This window comes from Capra hircus, chromosome 13, assembly GCF_001704415.2.
Source record: "Capra hircus breed San Clemente chromosome 13, ASM170441v1, whole genome shotgun sequence".
Classification (NCBI taxonomy): domain Eukaryota; kingdom Metazoa; phylum Chordata; class Mammalia; order Artiodactyla; family Bovidae; genus Capra; species Capra hircus.
The window spans coordinates 59491260-59505579 of record NC_030820.1 but is presented as its reverse complement, the minus strand read 5'-3'; the positions used below and the strand labels follow the sequence as shown (position 1 = coordinate 59505579).

Sequence of the window (14320 nt, the reverse complement as noted above, 5' to 3'; positions counted from 1 at the left end):
CGCTTTTCAGCTCTTAGCTTAAGTTGCAATTCCCGATTCCCGGCACAGGCCTGGCTCCGCCCAGCTTCCAGCTGCAGCGTTGAGTCTAGCGGGCCTGGCACACGGCACTGAGAGTCAGGCGCTGGTTCCATCACTGCTTTGCTGTGTGCTTTCTGGACCAGTGACCGAGCTTCTCTGAGCCTCAGTGGCCTCATCAGAAAATGGGGCTGATTTCTCCTCGCAGAGGGGCTGGCGTGGGCCCCTCTGCCGCCTGGATGTGAGTGCTTCTCGTTAGCTGGGGCAGGGCAGCCAGCGCCTTGGCCTCAGCTGTCCCTTTATGGTTGTCTGCATCCAAACCTTGATCTTGGGAGGACTGTCAACAGTGAGGCCCAGCAGATGAATCCTTCTTACTCTCCCAAGTGTAGGAGCTGGGAGTTTAAACAACAGTGTGGCGTTTCCTGCAGTTGCCCACCTCCCTGCCACTTGGGCATCAGCCCTTACCTGGAGTGGGATGGTGTGTCCATTTTGCTTGACAAATGTCTACTTAGTGCTTATTATGTGCTAGACACTGTTCTAGCCACTATGTGTGTTAAATCCCTGTTGCCACCCTCTGTGGTAGGTGATCCTATCAACCTATTTTACAGATGAGGCACAGAGAGGTTAAGCAACTTGTTTAAGGACAAATAGCTCACCAGGGGCAAGCCCAGGCTCTCTGGGAATGATTATCTTAGGCTACACTTCAAAGCTGGTGTGGCTGAAGTGACCAAGTGACAGCACTTCCCCTCCTCCACCGCCCCAGCTCCCCCTGGGGGAAGGGAGTCAAGTGCCCTCTAGATGCAGGGAAGCCTTGCTGGAGTATCTCCCCCAGGTAGCACCAGGCTTTCCTGTCTGAGGAACTCTGGTGGGTAACTCTGCCCTTGTCTGGTCTTCCTCCTCTGCAGGCTGGAAGGAAAGAGCGATTGCTCCCCACTTGAAAAATGAGTTTAATCCAAGACCCAGAGAGGCCAAGCGTTACCCACAGCTGGTAAGTAAGGAACTGAATCCAATGGCTAAGCTCTTTCTGCTCACCCATCACTGGTGGGCGAGGCTGACCCTGAAGACAGGGTGACAGGGATAGGACCAAGGTCAGGCAGGGAGGAGAGGAGCAGGTCCAGATGTCCACAGCCACTGCCCATCAGTGGGGGCGGGACAGAAAAGTGGCCACGTCAGTTTCCAGCACCCCAGAGCCTCAAGAGCAGGGTAAGATCTGGGGAGGCTGGTCTCATCTGGGCCACATTCTCCTAACTCTCTGCATTCTAGCCACTGTGAACATTTTTCACTTCCTCGAAATCCCTTTGCTCTGTTATCTCTCAGGGCCTTTGCACTTGCTGGTCCCTGTGCTTGAAATGTTTTCCCCTTCTTTTCCTTGCCTAAGAATTCCTAATCTACTCTTTAGATCTCAGCTCTGTTCTTCTTCCTGGAGCCATTCCTTCATCGAGGTTGGGCCCCTTATTATTTACTCCCAGAACAGGTGAGCCCCTTCTTCACAGCATGTATTAATATCATGATTGATCAGTACACATAAGAAATTACCAGGTTAATGTCTTTGCCGCTGCTCCTGGAGGCGAAAGACCAAGTCTTCCTTGCTTACTGTTGAATTTCCATCATCTGCATAGTGAGTAGCATGTAAGCTCACAGAAAACATCAATGGCTGCTGCTGATGCTTAGTTGCTCAGTCGTGTCCGACTCTTTGCGACCCCATGGACTGTAGCCTGTCAGGCTCCTCTGTCCATGGGATACTCCAGGCAAGAATACTGGAGTGGGTTGCCATGCCCTCTCCAGGGGATCTTTCCAACCCAGGGTTAGAGATCCCAGGTCTCCCACACTGAACGCGGATTCTTTACTGTCTGAGCCACCAGGGAAGCCCTAACATCAATGGAGGGGGTGATTAAGCACGTGGAGGAATGAACAGTCCACCTGGCAAATTAAGTTCAGAACTGTGCACACATTTGTGTGCACACAATTCCAGAGTTTCCTAGCGTAAGGACACATGGCTTTTTCATGAGTTTCCTAATGTGCTGTGTGCACTCTCACCACTAGGGAGAAGAAGCAAAGTTGTCCCTGACATTGACCCTGGGGTGAATGTAGTCAAGTCACTCCCCCCGCCCCAGGGGAGTGTACCCATCTGTAAAATGGGCAGCAGGGAGAGGCCGTCTGTGATAGTGACTAAGAGCGTGAAGTCCAGAACCAGCTTGCCTGGGTTCAAGCCCACCTCCCTCACCTCTCAGATGTATAAACTCTCTGGGCCTCAGTTTCCCCACAATAAGTGGGGATTGTAACAATCCTCACCCTTCAGGATGTCATGAGGTTTAATGAGTCATGCTTGTAAAACACGTGTACTAGTGCCTGGCACAGAGACAGTCCAGTGTGTGGAGTCGCTACAACAATGCAGTGGCTCCAGAAGACGGAAGAAGCCGTAGCAGAATTTCCGATTTCCCTACAAGCAGATGTGGTGCCAGACACGCTCCCAGGCCTCAGCAGGCACTGGTTATTTGGGCCTCACAGCAAACTCAGGCATGTGCTTACCACGTCCCCAGTTCACAGAGGGAAAAACTGAGACTCAGGTTTTTCCCATATTTGCAGAGCTATAAATCTCACAGACACAAGGTTGGGCGAACAAAGGCTAATTGTAGAAAGAGATGGACAGTGTGACCACTCTACAGGATGTGGGAGGGACCTGAAATCAGGGGTCAGCAACATAGAATTCACAGTAGCTATCTCTGGTAGGGGAGGGAGGCAGGGGCGGGGCAGGGGCTTAAAGGGATTGGTAAAATTTTGTTGCTTAAGCTGGGTTTTAGGGACAAGAAATTTCATCTGATCTTTCTCTCTACCTTTTCATCCATCTGAAACATTTCAGTAACCATTTATAATGCACAGAATGAGCAGCAAGGAAATAACCAGGGGATAGTGATGACTTTTTTCCCCTCTGTATCTTCACACAATTCCATATTTCTCAGTTTTTGCACTCTGAAAATTAGTCAAAAGCTGAGGAAAACAACTAGGGCTGTTGGCAAGAGGTAGAGCTGGGATTGGACCCCAGGTCAGCATGACTCTGGAGGAAGAGGCCCCAGCCCCTCAGCTGCAGCCTCTCTCCAGCTCATCTCTTTGCCTGGGGGGCCCACTTACAGCTTTTGCAGAGCTTTCCTGTGGGGGTTCCCCTCAGCTGCCTGGGAATCACCTTCCTTCCTTCAGCCTCATTTAGCAGACCGAGTGCTGGACTGGAGTCAGGAGCCAAGGGCCGCAAGTCTCCTCCATCCTAAGCTTCTGAAGCTCTGTTTCTCTGTCCAAGGGACGTAGTTTTACTTTCAGCCTCAAGCCCCAGTCATCTCCTCACCTGCCTGCCTACCCCACCAGGTCTCTACATGCTTTACTTCATTTTGTCCTCACCTGAGGTGCTTGGCTTCGTGCCCCACCACTTTGAAGAGGAGGAAACCGAGGCCCAGGGAAAAGAAAAAGGGACTTTCCCAAGATCAACAGGCAGGATGCAGAAAAGTTGGCATTCCTATGCTGATTCCAAGATGGATTCTTTTCCTGGGCCGAGCATCCTCAGTGTGTTTTCCTTTCTTTCTTCCTTCTTTTCTTTTTTTTAAAGATTAAAGAAAAATGTGGACCATTTTTAAAGTCTTTATTGAATTTGTTGCAATATAGTTTCTGTTTTATGTCGTGGTGTTTTGGCAGCAAGGCACGTGGGATCTTAGCTGTAAGGTAAAGTCTTAACCACTGGACTGCCGGGGAAGTTCCCCCAGTGTGTTTACAACAGCTGGCTTTCCTGGGCTCTGTCAGACACTGTCTTCAGCCCTGCATGTATATTAATTCATTTAATCTCCATGACAACCTGCAAAGTGGCTTCTACTATTGTCCCTGTTTCACAGACAAGAAAATTGAGGCACAAACTGGCAAAGTGAGAACACACAGCAGCAGCGGAGATGGGATTCAGATTGAGTCAGTGGGACCCCAAGACTCACACTCGGTTTCTGTCGGATTTACCCTAGTACAAGGAGAGAAGTTGTAACCTCCTAGATGGAGGTTTGGAGTCCGCTCAGTTCTCAAGGGCTGTCCTTGAAGACTGAGGTGCTATGTGAATCTTCTCTGGCAGAAGTTCTCCTTGGCCGAGGGCCTCCTGGGCGAAGGGGAACGTCTAGCTCCTGTGAGTTTCCCCTCTGGCGGCCAGGGGCCTCTGCTCCCCAGGCTGGGTACCCAGGGACCAGGACACAATGGATGGGTCTTGTCGATTAGCCAGGAACTGGTCTAAGTGCTGAGAGTGTGGTTTCTGGCATTAGACAGTCTAAGTGTGAATGTGACCCACCTTTCCTGGTCATGGGACCTTGGGCAAGTCACCTCACCTCTTGGTGCCTCAGTTTTTTCATCTGTGAATGGGCAAGCAATCTTCCTTTATAGACTCATTGTGAGAATTCAATGCAATCATTGTCCCAAGGCACAAAGGACAGTGTCTGGCACACAGGAAGGGCTTCATAAATGCCAGCCATAGCTCCTGGTCTGTTTCTTTATCCTACCCTCTCGCTGGGAGGCAGTATTTTAAATTCCACTTTGCAGAGGTACTACTTGAGGCAGGTGGCTTCCCCAGGGCCCACAGCTGGTCGGCGAGCCCCCTGGGACATGGCCCCTGATTCAGGCTCCATTCCAGGCATTTCAGAGCCAACTCCAGGGCTAAGCAAACACTCAGAGGCCAGAGTCTAGGCAGAGGTGCAGGCTTAAGGGCAGACCTGGGGCCTGTTTTCTCACATTTCCCCTTCAAAGAGCAAAGGGGAGAGAGGATCTGTGTATCTTCCAGCCCAGACTGAGCTCTGGGGCCCGGGAGGAGAGAGCCAGGAGTATAGGGCCGGCTGATTCCTCTGGGGAATCCCGCATGAGGGGCCGCACTGCCGCTGCTCCGTGGTCATCCCTGGGCCCAGGGCATCTGTGCCAGCTGTTTCTAGGCTCCTTTCTTGGAAAAGGGAGAAGCATTCTTCCAAGAAGCAGATGCTGTTCTCCCCACCCCCTTCCCCAGCCCCGAACTGTCTAGAGGAGCCAGCAGCGAGGTTAGGAAATCAAACCCCAAGACATTTTGTTCGGCAACGGAGATCCATTTCTTGTTTGGATAACCAAAGGCCGAAAATGCCAAGAATTTACGGGCAGTCTGGGGAGGCCAGGGCAGTTGGGAGTCCTGGCCAGTTTGGGAGGATCTTGGGCTGGGCCAGGACCCCACGCTGTGCTCCCGCTGGATGCTCTTCTGACCCACATCCAGCCAGGCAAGGCCTTACGACCACTGGGCCGAGGGGCTGAGTTATTCTGAGATTTGACGTCAGGGTCCTGGAGAGAACCGCAGAGGCTGGGGGGCTCCTGCCCAGCCCTTGACCCTTCCCTGCTTGGCTTTGGGCACAGAAGGGGAAGAGAAGGAGGCCCCAGCTGAGCCTCGCTGGGAGTGGGGTGCTGGCCATAGTGCCGGTAAGTCCTCCAGTGTGGATGGAGCATGCAGACACCCTGGGAGGTAAAGGCAGGAGAGATGGATGGCATAGGAGTGGGCGGACCAGGGCGAGCCTGAGTGCGAGGCAGGGAGAAAGCTAGGGAGACGCCAGCCAGACAGGAGAGAGAATGAGAGCGACAGACACCCGCAGACTTGGAGAAGGTGAGTCAAGCCACCGTGAGAGCCACAGGACAAGAGACAGAGAGACACAGAGATAGAGAGAGAGAGGCGGAGATGCACAGGAAGACAGGCAGCGAGGGCTAGCTGTTCTTGGTACAGACGAGAAAGTAGCGGGCTCCCAGGTTTGGGGCTCAGAGTCTGCCCCGCTCCTGGGACCCTGGAGACCCAGCGGAAGCTCTGCTGCCCTCAGATGCTGAAGGTGGGACAGGAGCCTGGAGACTTGTGTTTCCTCACGCTTCTCATGCGACCAGGGCTAAGACTGGCACTTCCTGATTGAGAGGCCCGGGGCGCTGGGGGATGACAGGACAGGAGTGGGTCTTTATTAAGCACCTGCTCTGGGCGGATGCTTTCTGGGCTCTGCCTCTCTTAAACCCACATCAGATGTCAGGAGTAGGTGCTTTCACTCTCTTGTCTCAGACACACAGCAAGTATTGCTGAGTCTGTGGTGGACTCAGGAGCCAGGCACTAACCACTGGAATGCACAGCCCAGCAAGGGATGCCTGCTCTCCAGCTGGCTCTGCCCCCCCACCCCCCATTCCCCTCAACATTCCTGCTGCAGCTCTTCACCCAGATGAAGGAGTGGAGCAGAGCCAAGAGCTGATGTGCAGCCCACCGAACTGATGGCTCCAGACATGAGTCACTGGGACAGAGGCTTCCAGGAGGAGGGGGAGGGGGAGGAAAAGGAGACCAGTGGGAAGAAGGGAAGAGGAGGGGTGTGTGGAGAGGAGTGAGGGAGGGGAGAGGGAGCAGGGATGGGGCACCCCCATGCACCTTGAGCACAGGCGGAATAGCTGGAGGAAGAGAGTGGGTATTAGGGAATTTGGGATTCTGGAAGGGAGCACCCCATTGTCTCAGATCTGGCTTCCCCCACCTCCTTCACACCCTCCAGAGTTGTAGGAAGAACCCAGACTTTGGAGAAGTGGACTTTGGGTCTCCCTGCTGTGCCATTCTGGCAAGTTCCTTCCCCTCTCTGGCCTCACAGTTTGCTCATCTGTACATTGGACTGGGAACAGGGAGAGGGGCTGGGGGCATGAGGGAGGGAGGCTCTTCTCTGCAACTTCCCAGCTGAATGAAACTTGCTGAGAGCTCGGTCTGGGAGGCCAGTCTTCCCCAGTCATTCCCGATGGCAATGGTGATGAGACTATTTTAAAACTCATTTTTTTTTTTCTCTTCTGAGAGATTGTAGCAGAAGCCAAAAAGAGGCCCTCAAGTTTCAAAGACTCTGAGATAAGCCCAGACCAAGAGAATGCATGAGAGAAGAGCCAGAGGAAGGCCATGGTTACAGAAAGTAGCAAGTATGCCTGACTGGAGGGAGAGAGATGACTGTCCAGGTGCCTTGTACCCCTGAGCCAGGGGCCCTGTGTCTATTTGGGGAAGGAAGGACTCAAGAATTTCAGGATTTGTGTTTCTTTCTGGGGAGAGTTCCTCATGGAAACAGCCGACATTGATTGAGAATTTACTGTATGACAGGCGCTGGGCCAAGGACTTCATATGCGTTATCTCATTAAACCTTCTTAGAGGTAGATAATGTTGTCACTGTATTTTTTCGGTGAGGAAACGGAGATTCAGAGAGGTGAAGCAACTTGCCATAGGTTACACAGTCAGAAAAGGGCAGAATGAGTCTCGAATTCAAAAAGTTGGGCTCCAGAGTTGGGGCCCTCACCTTCCAGGCTGTGCTGCTGCCTAAAGAGGTGATGGGACCCAGAGAAAAGTGATTGCTGATGGGGTCTGACCTTGGGGCAGGCTCTACTGGTATAGGGTGACCTGGCAGTAACCCAAAGACCAAAGGGCCTAAAGGGAACACTCAACCCAAGGATACTCAGGAGATGGCAGGACAAACCTTTGCTTGGACTGCAATAGAGATTGGGTAAGACTGGGAACTGCAGACAACACCAGCATGGACAAGTGACACTCCCTGCCCCAAGCTACCTGCCACCCTTGGATTGACTTGACCAGGACCAGCGGTGCAGGGCTCCTATAGAGATGATGCTGAATTAAGTAATAGCCAGTTGAGCTACTGTATCCTTGCCCAGGTGAGTTACCCATGCAACCAAGAGGGGTGAGTTAGCGGTCTCCCTGATCCTCGCAGCCAACCCTCTGTCATACTGTTGTTGTCTCCACTTTGAGGAAGGGAAAACTGAGCCTTGCTCATCCACAGCCACGTGGCAAGTAAGTTCTGGGGCTGGGATGTAAACTCAGATCCACCTGATTCCCACATGGGAACTCTTTAGCCCCACAGTGCTCCATGGTGAGCCCTGCCCGGGATTATCAGGCTATGTGGACGGATATCTGGAGAGGACACTCCACTGCCAGATGAAGAGGTGAGCTGGGTGACCTCCTAACCTGAAACTCACTGGTTTAAATCCATCATCTGGCTCAACCAATGTTATCCAAGCACCAGGCACCCAGGGGAGTTGAAGATGGATGAGAGGGTGAGGCTTGGGGTAGAGAAAGCAGGTGCAAGGTGAGAGCAGGGTCCAGGAGAGAGGTGACAAGAGCCAGGGCAGGGAGGAAGACAGGAGGATGAGCTGAGAAGCTGAGGGGACAGGATGGATAGGACCTGCTGCCTGGGAGTGGGGTGGGCTTAAGGACACCCCAGGGCCACAGACCACCTGCTGGCTGGGTGGTACTACCTTCAGCAGAATAGGTGGGGGGTGGGGAGGGAAGATCTCAGTTTCAGGCAGCTTTGGAGTTGAGAAACTGTGAGCCCTCAGAGGGGAGGTCGGGAGCCCCTCAGACGTTGGTTTGGTGTCATCATGGGTGTAGGGGGAGATGGTGCTGCGGGAGTGCTGAGAGGGCAGCCCTGGGGGTTGTGCCACAAAGTGTGAGAGGAAACAACAGAGACTCTGCCCTGGGAAATAGCAACATTCAGGAGTAGGGGAGGAGCAGGAGTGGCCTGAGAGATGGGAGGATCATTGTGCATCCATCCATTCAACAGACATGTATTGAGTGCCTACTATGTGCCAGGTACTGTTCTAGGCCCTGAGAACCCAGTAGCAAACAAAACAGACTTGGCCCCTATCTTCTTGAAGCTCACAGACCGAAAGAAATGTTTTTAAGAAAAGGTGGTAGTAGGTGCTAAGGGAGAAAACCAAAGCTGGGTAAATAGACCATAAGGAGGGTGGCTATTTTAAATGTGGTGGACAGGAAGGGCCTTTCCGAGGAGGTGACGTTTAAGTAGCAGACCTGAGGTGCTTCAGGAGTGAGCCCCATACATGTCTGGGTGAGGGGTGTTGCAGCTAGCAAGGATTTTCGCTCAATAAAAGAATAACTAAAGAGAATGGGAGCCCCAGGAGGGTTTTGAGGAGAAACTAACCTAGCGTAGGTTTTAACAGGACCCCTCTATCTGCTGAATACAGAATGGACTATTGGGGTCTGGGTAGAAATGGAGCCTGGGACAGCCGTTGTGATGACCATCCAATAGGAGCTGGAGGTGGCTGGTCCAGGATGGAGGTAGGGACAGCAGTCAGAGTGGTAGATGAGGACTGGCTGATGGAGACCGTTTCTGGAAGGATGATATTGGTTAGTGATACTAAATTTGCCAAGAGGTCAAGTGAGATGAAGACTGAGCCGTGGCCTCTGGATTAGGAAATGGGGAGTGGGAGGCTGCTTTGGGAAAGGATGGGATGAAGGAGGAAGTGGGGGCAGAGCGTGCAGACTTCTGAGAGCCAGGCCAGAGTCAGAAGGTGTGGGCTGGAGAAGGGTCTTGTTCTCTCTCCTCCTTCTCCCCTTCCTCTTTCTTTCTTTAACATGGGAAATGCAATTAAAGACTGAGGGGAAGGAACAGCCTAAAGGGAGGAGTTGGTAGAGACACAAGAGGCATGGTTGGTTTGAGGAGGTTCAGGGATTGCAGGGGATGCGACCCACAGGTATGAAAGAGTGACTCTGGTCCATGGAGGAACCCTTCCTCTGAGCCAGAGAAAGGCCCTGGGGACTCGTGGGTGCATGGGTGCATAGGTAGGCCCCACGTCTCTTTGAAGTAGGAGATCCATGGTCTGGTGAGAGGATGGGCACAAAGTGAAAATGGAGGCTGAGGAGGAGACGAGGCTTGGCATGACCCTTACAGGACTGGAAACAGCTGCCTGAAGACACACAGATTTCAAGGCAGCATGGACCCCTCTGGGATCCAGTGTGTGAGGCCAAGAGCTCCCTTGAGGGGGGACCTAAGCATGGGATGGTGGCAGCTGTAAGTGTTGCGAGGTAAGAGGGGCAAGTAGGCAGCGACTATGAGAAGATGGTGAATAGGAGGCTGAGGGGATAGATGGTCAGGGCAGGAACGAAACAGGAGTTTAAGTGTGTACTCGAGTATGTGCACAAATCAGCTTGGTTAGATAAGGGTAACTCTCTACCTGGGAGATGGTCAACCCAGGGTACGCAGAAGGCCATCCTTTAGAAAACAGGAGGAAGCCACCGGAACTCTAATTTACATGATTTCATGTTATCTTCTTAAAGTTTTCATTTGTGTCATACCTAGTAAATATTATATTAATAAGGTGCACAAATACTAAATAAATATGCATGTACCGGGGGAGCGACACATTGTTTGCTCACCAGGCAAACAATTTGGACAATTTGAACCATGGGATTAAGAGGGACTGCTCCCCATCTTGGACATCATAGGATGCTTTCCTCACCCCACCCAGGGCTGAACCTGATTTGTTCACCTCAGTTTCTTGCCTAGAGCCTGGCACACAGTAGATGCTCAGAATATCTGCTGAAAGAATGAGGACAGGGGATCCTAGAGTGGCCCCAGCATTGGGCCAAAATGACAATGGGGCCCTCAGCCCCCTCATCTCTGCCAACCCATATCCAGTTCATCAGCAGAGCCCATTAACTTCCCCTTCAGAATATACCAGAATCTGACTGGCCACACCCCCTCCTGCTGTCCTGTATCGGGTCACGCCTCCATCACTTCTTGCCTAGTCTCTTCCTTGGGCTCCCAGCATTAAATCTGTCCCTTATAGTCCCTATTCCGTTAAAACTAACTCAGGTGTGTCTCACCTGCTCAAAACCCTGCAATGGCTCCTGTGAAACTCAGAGGAAGAGCCAAAGTCCTTCCGGTGGTCCTCAAGGCCCAACATGGTCTGCCCTCCCCTCACCTCTTGGATTTTGTCCCTCAACCCTCTATTGCCCTCCTCTGCTCCAGCCATGCTGCTGTTCCCCAGGTACCCCAACTACATTCCCACCACACAGCCTCTGCACTTGCTGGTCCCTTGGCTGGAAATAGCCTCCCCCTAGAAACCTTCCCAGGTTGCTCCATCACTTCGCTCATTCTCTGGTCTCAAATGTCACCTCCTCTGAGAAATCCTCTCTGATTATCTGACTTCAAATCGCCACCTCTGGTCACTCCTTGCCTTTTTCTTTCTCACTTTGCTTTACCTCCGACAGAGTACATCTTGTTCATCCCTTTATTGTCTCTTTCCTATACTGGTCCAGAAGGGAATGTACTCTTCTGCTTACTGTTGTATTTGCTGCTCCTAGGACGGGACTGGTCCACACTGGATGAATGAATGGCAGCTGGGGAGTTAGTTTCCAGTTCTGTCTTCTCCCAGTCTTGTTGTGTGGCCTCAGACTCATCTCTGCCCCTCTCTGGGCCTCATCATTCCAATATGTACAATTCAGAGACAAGGGCCCTATTAGCCTGGCCATCTGCGTCCAGGGCAGGGCTCTGGGGTAGATGCTCCACCTGCTGTTCGCTGCCCTCACCCCGCTGCAGACCCAGCCCTTACCTTCTGCAGCCACTGCGTGTTGTTCTCCAGCATTTTTTCCAGCTGTCGCATCCGCTGGCTTGGCCAGTCTCCTAGGTTCAGTGCGGCCGCTGGGGAGTCCCTCTGGAGACTGTTAGAGGCCCCGAAGGCCTCAGGCTCGGGTGGGCAGGGCTCAGGCTCTGGCAGCACGAAGGTGTAGCTGCATTGGCCATGCTGGACTCGGTGGGCCCGGCGGCGCCCAGTGGCCTCCTGCCCCCTCCGCTGGGCCACGGTTGTAGAGGCCACAATGAGAAGGAGGCCACCCAGCAGCATGGCTGGTGGGGAGGGCATCCAGAGATGTGGTGATGGTGAGGGGTGTCGAGTCAGAGCCCTGGGACTGGGCCTGTCCACCACCTATCTCCGAGCCCTGTTTGCACCCGCCGCTGGCCAACAGTGGCCAGGCTTGCCTGCACAGACGCCGCAGCTGCAAAGCCCTGTTTGGCCAAGCTCTGTCCAGGCGGCTATTTATAATTGTTCCAAATACCACAGCTGCTCCGCTTCCTCCCACCGCCTCACGCTCCCGCCCCCAGACACGCCCTCACCTCTGCTCTTCCCTCTTTCCCTTCCTGCCTCCTCGCGCGCGTGTCCGCACACTGCTGCTATGTCCCTCCACTGGCTTGCTCTGCCTGCCTCGCCTCTGAGTCCTTTTATGATCCAGTGGAGGCCTGGCCCCCCTGCCAGAGGGGAGGAAAGAAAACAAGACACACACACACTCACGCGCACACACACACACACACACACACACACACATACCCCAAACCCGCAAGCTGCCCGCTTCGGAAAACCAAAGGCAACTGAATTCTCTCGTTCTGTCTCTGTCTTTCCATGTCTCTCTCTCTCCAACCTCTCCTCGCGAGGCTGAGATCTCAAATTTCAGCCCCCAGCGCCTTCTCCTTCTCCCCCTCCACCTACCCCTTCTGATTTCGTGTTAGCCTTGGAACACAGCAGAGTGACCTTAGACAGAGCAACGGGGAGGGGGGCAGAAGGGTGAGGCTGGAGAGGAGGCAGCCAGTTCAATCTGTTTCTAGAGACAGAGAAAATCCTTGCAAGGCCAGGGAAGTGGGCGCCCCAGCCAGGCTCCCATCCTCTTCTCCCTTGGGGCCTGGAGGGGCTCCGGTGCTGTGATAGTAATGAGAGCATGTTCTTGTCTTGAGGCAGATAGTGCTGGAGCTGCCTTTGGCTGGAATGGGCAGGTAGATTTCGGGGAGGAGAGCCTGAGGTACAGCAGTGTCTTGACCTACCCCCAAGTTAGAGGCTGCTGCTGCTGCTGCTAAGGCGCTGTGGGCTCTAAATCCTACTCCCCAACCACTGACCCCTGAGACCTCCTGCGGGCAGCTTCACCTCTCTCAACTTCCATACCCTGAGGCGGAAACCTCCTCTTGTGCATGAGGAATGTATATGAGTTCTCAGCATGGGGGCAGAGGAATTTTTGACTTACTTGTTTACCTGTTTACTGATTCAAATCCAGGCTCCACCACTCATCAGCTATGTGAGTTTGGGCAAGTCACTTAACCTTTCTGTGCTTCTGTTTCCTCTTGGTGAACTGAGAAATAGTATTAAAACTATCCACTTCACAGGGTGTGAAAAGCATAAGTCAAAGCAGTGCTGGCACAAGGTGAGCACACAGTAGGTGTTTTGGTTGTTGTCAGTGTCATAGTTATTATGCATCGCCCCTTCTCCAACCTACTGGAATATAAAGCCCAAGAGGGCAAAGATTTGCGCTTGGGAGACCTGGTCGCCGGGCAGACGATGCCCAGGAGTTGGTTGGGCCCCTCCTCTGTGGGCTGCCTTTCTTTGCTGTTTTCCCAGAGTGGGGGCCTATCCGGCTGTTTGGTATTTTTTTTTTTTTTCCCTTTGTTTTCCCAAATCCTGACGAAATTTTGAACTGGACTAGCTTGGGACGGCAGCAAACTAGGGGCTCATCCGGGACTAAGAACATGAAACCAGGTGTGTGATTTCCTTTGGCAGGAAAAGGCAAGGCAGCTGGTCCTCAGCCACCAGCATTCATGGAGCCCTGCTCGCCCACCTCTGCCTCCACTGCCTCCACTGTCTCCACTGTAAATGGGGTCACACCACCGCCGACCTTGAAAGAAAGAAGTGTGTTAATTCAAGTCTCATGAGTTTATCACAGGGCCCTGTACAGGTGAGCCCAGAGTAAAGGCAACTGCTATTAGGATTGTGCCAGCTGAGACTCGAGATAATCTCAGTAAGGCCAGCAGTATTATCCTCCCCATTTTACAGAGGAGAAAACTGAAACACAGAGAAGAAAGTGATTGGCCCGAAGTCACACAAGACAAGGAATCTAGAAAAATGGTACAGATGAACCTATCTGCAGGGCAGGAATAGAGACACAGATGTAAAGAGGGGACTTACTTACAGACACAACAGCAGGAGACAGTAGTAGCAATTGACAGAGTACGGCTGACATATACACACTACCCTGTGTAAAGCAGATAGCTAGTGGAAGCTGCTGTATGGCCCAGGGAGCTCAGCTCAGGGCTCTGTGTCGACCTAGAGGAGTGGGATGGGGGGTTAGAGGGGAGATTCAAGAGGGAGGGAATGTATGTATACACATAGCTGATTCACTTCATTGGACAGAAGCAACTAACATAATATTGTAAAGCAATTATACCCCAGTTCAAAAAACAAAACAACAAAACCTAAAACAAATGAAAAAACTCTGGAGGGACTTGACCGGGAACTAGGAACTGGCCAGCCACCCTGGCCCCAGGACCCATTCCACTTCCTTCCACTTACCTGTCAAGGCAGTGCGTGAGGACACCGCTTCTCAGCCTTGGCCTCCTCATCTGAACACTGGAGGGAGCATTAACACTGGAAGATGGGCTCCCCAGGAGGCGCTAGTGGTAAAGAACCCACCAGATGCGGGTTTGATCCCTGGTTGTGAAGATCC

At 52.7% G+C, this 14320-nt stretch overlaps 1 protein-coding gene across 2 annotated transcripts in view; it reads right to left on the bottom strand.

The window, feature by feature from the left end:
• The window catches only part of ANGPT4 (angiopoietin 4), a 49904-nt gene extending 37635 nt beyond the window's left edge, over positions 1-12269 (bottom strand). The window contains exon 1 of one of the 2 annotated variants that reach the window (XM_018057652.1): positions 11392-12269. In XM_018057652.1, coding sequence (XP_017913141.1) covers positions 11392-11700 — 309 coding nt within the window. In that variant the 5' untranslated portion in view covers positions 11701-12269. The remainder of the gene's footprint in view (positions 1-11391) is intronic. The other variant, XM_018057653.1, reaches the window with a different exon arrangement.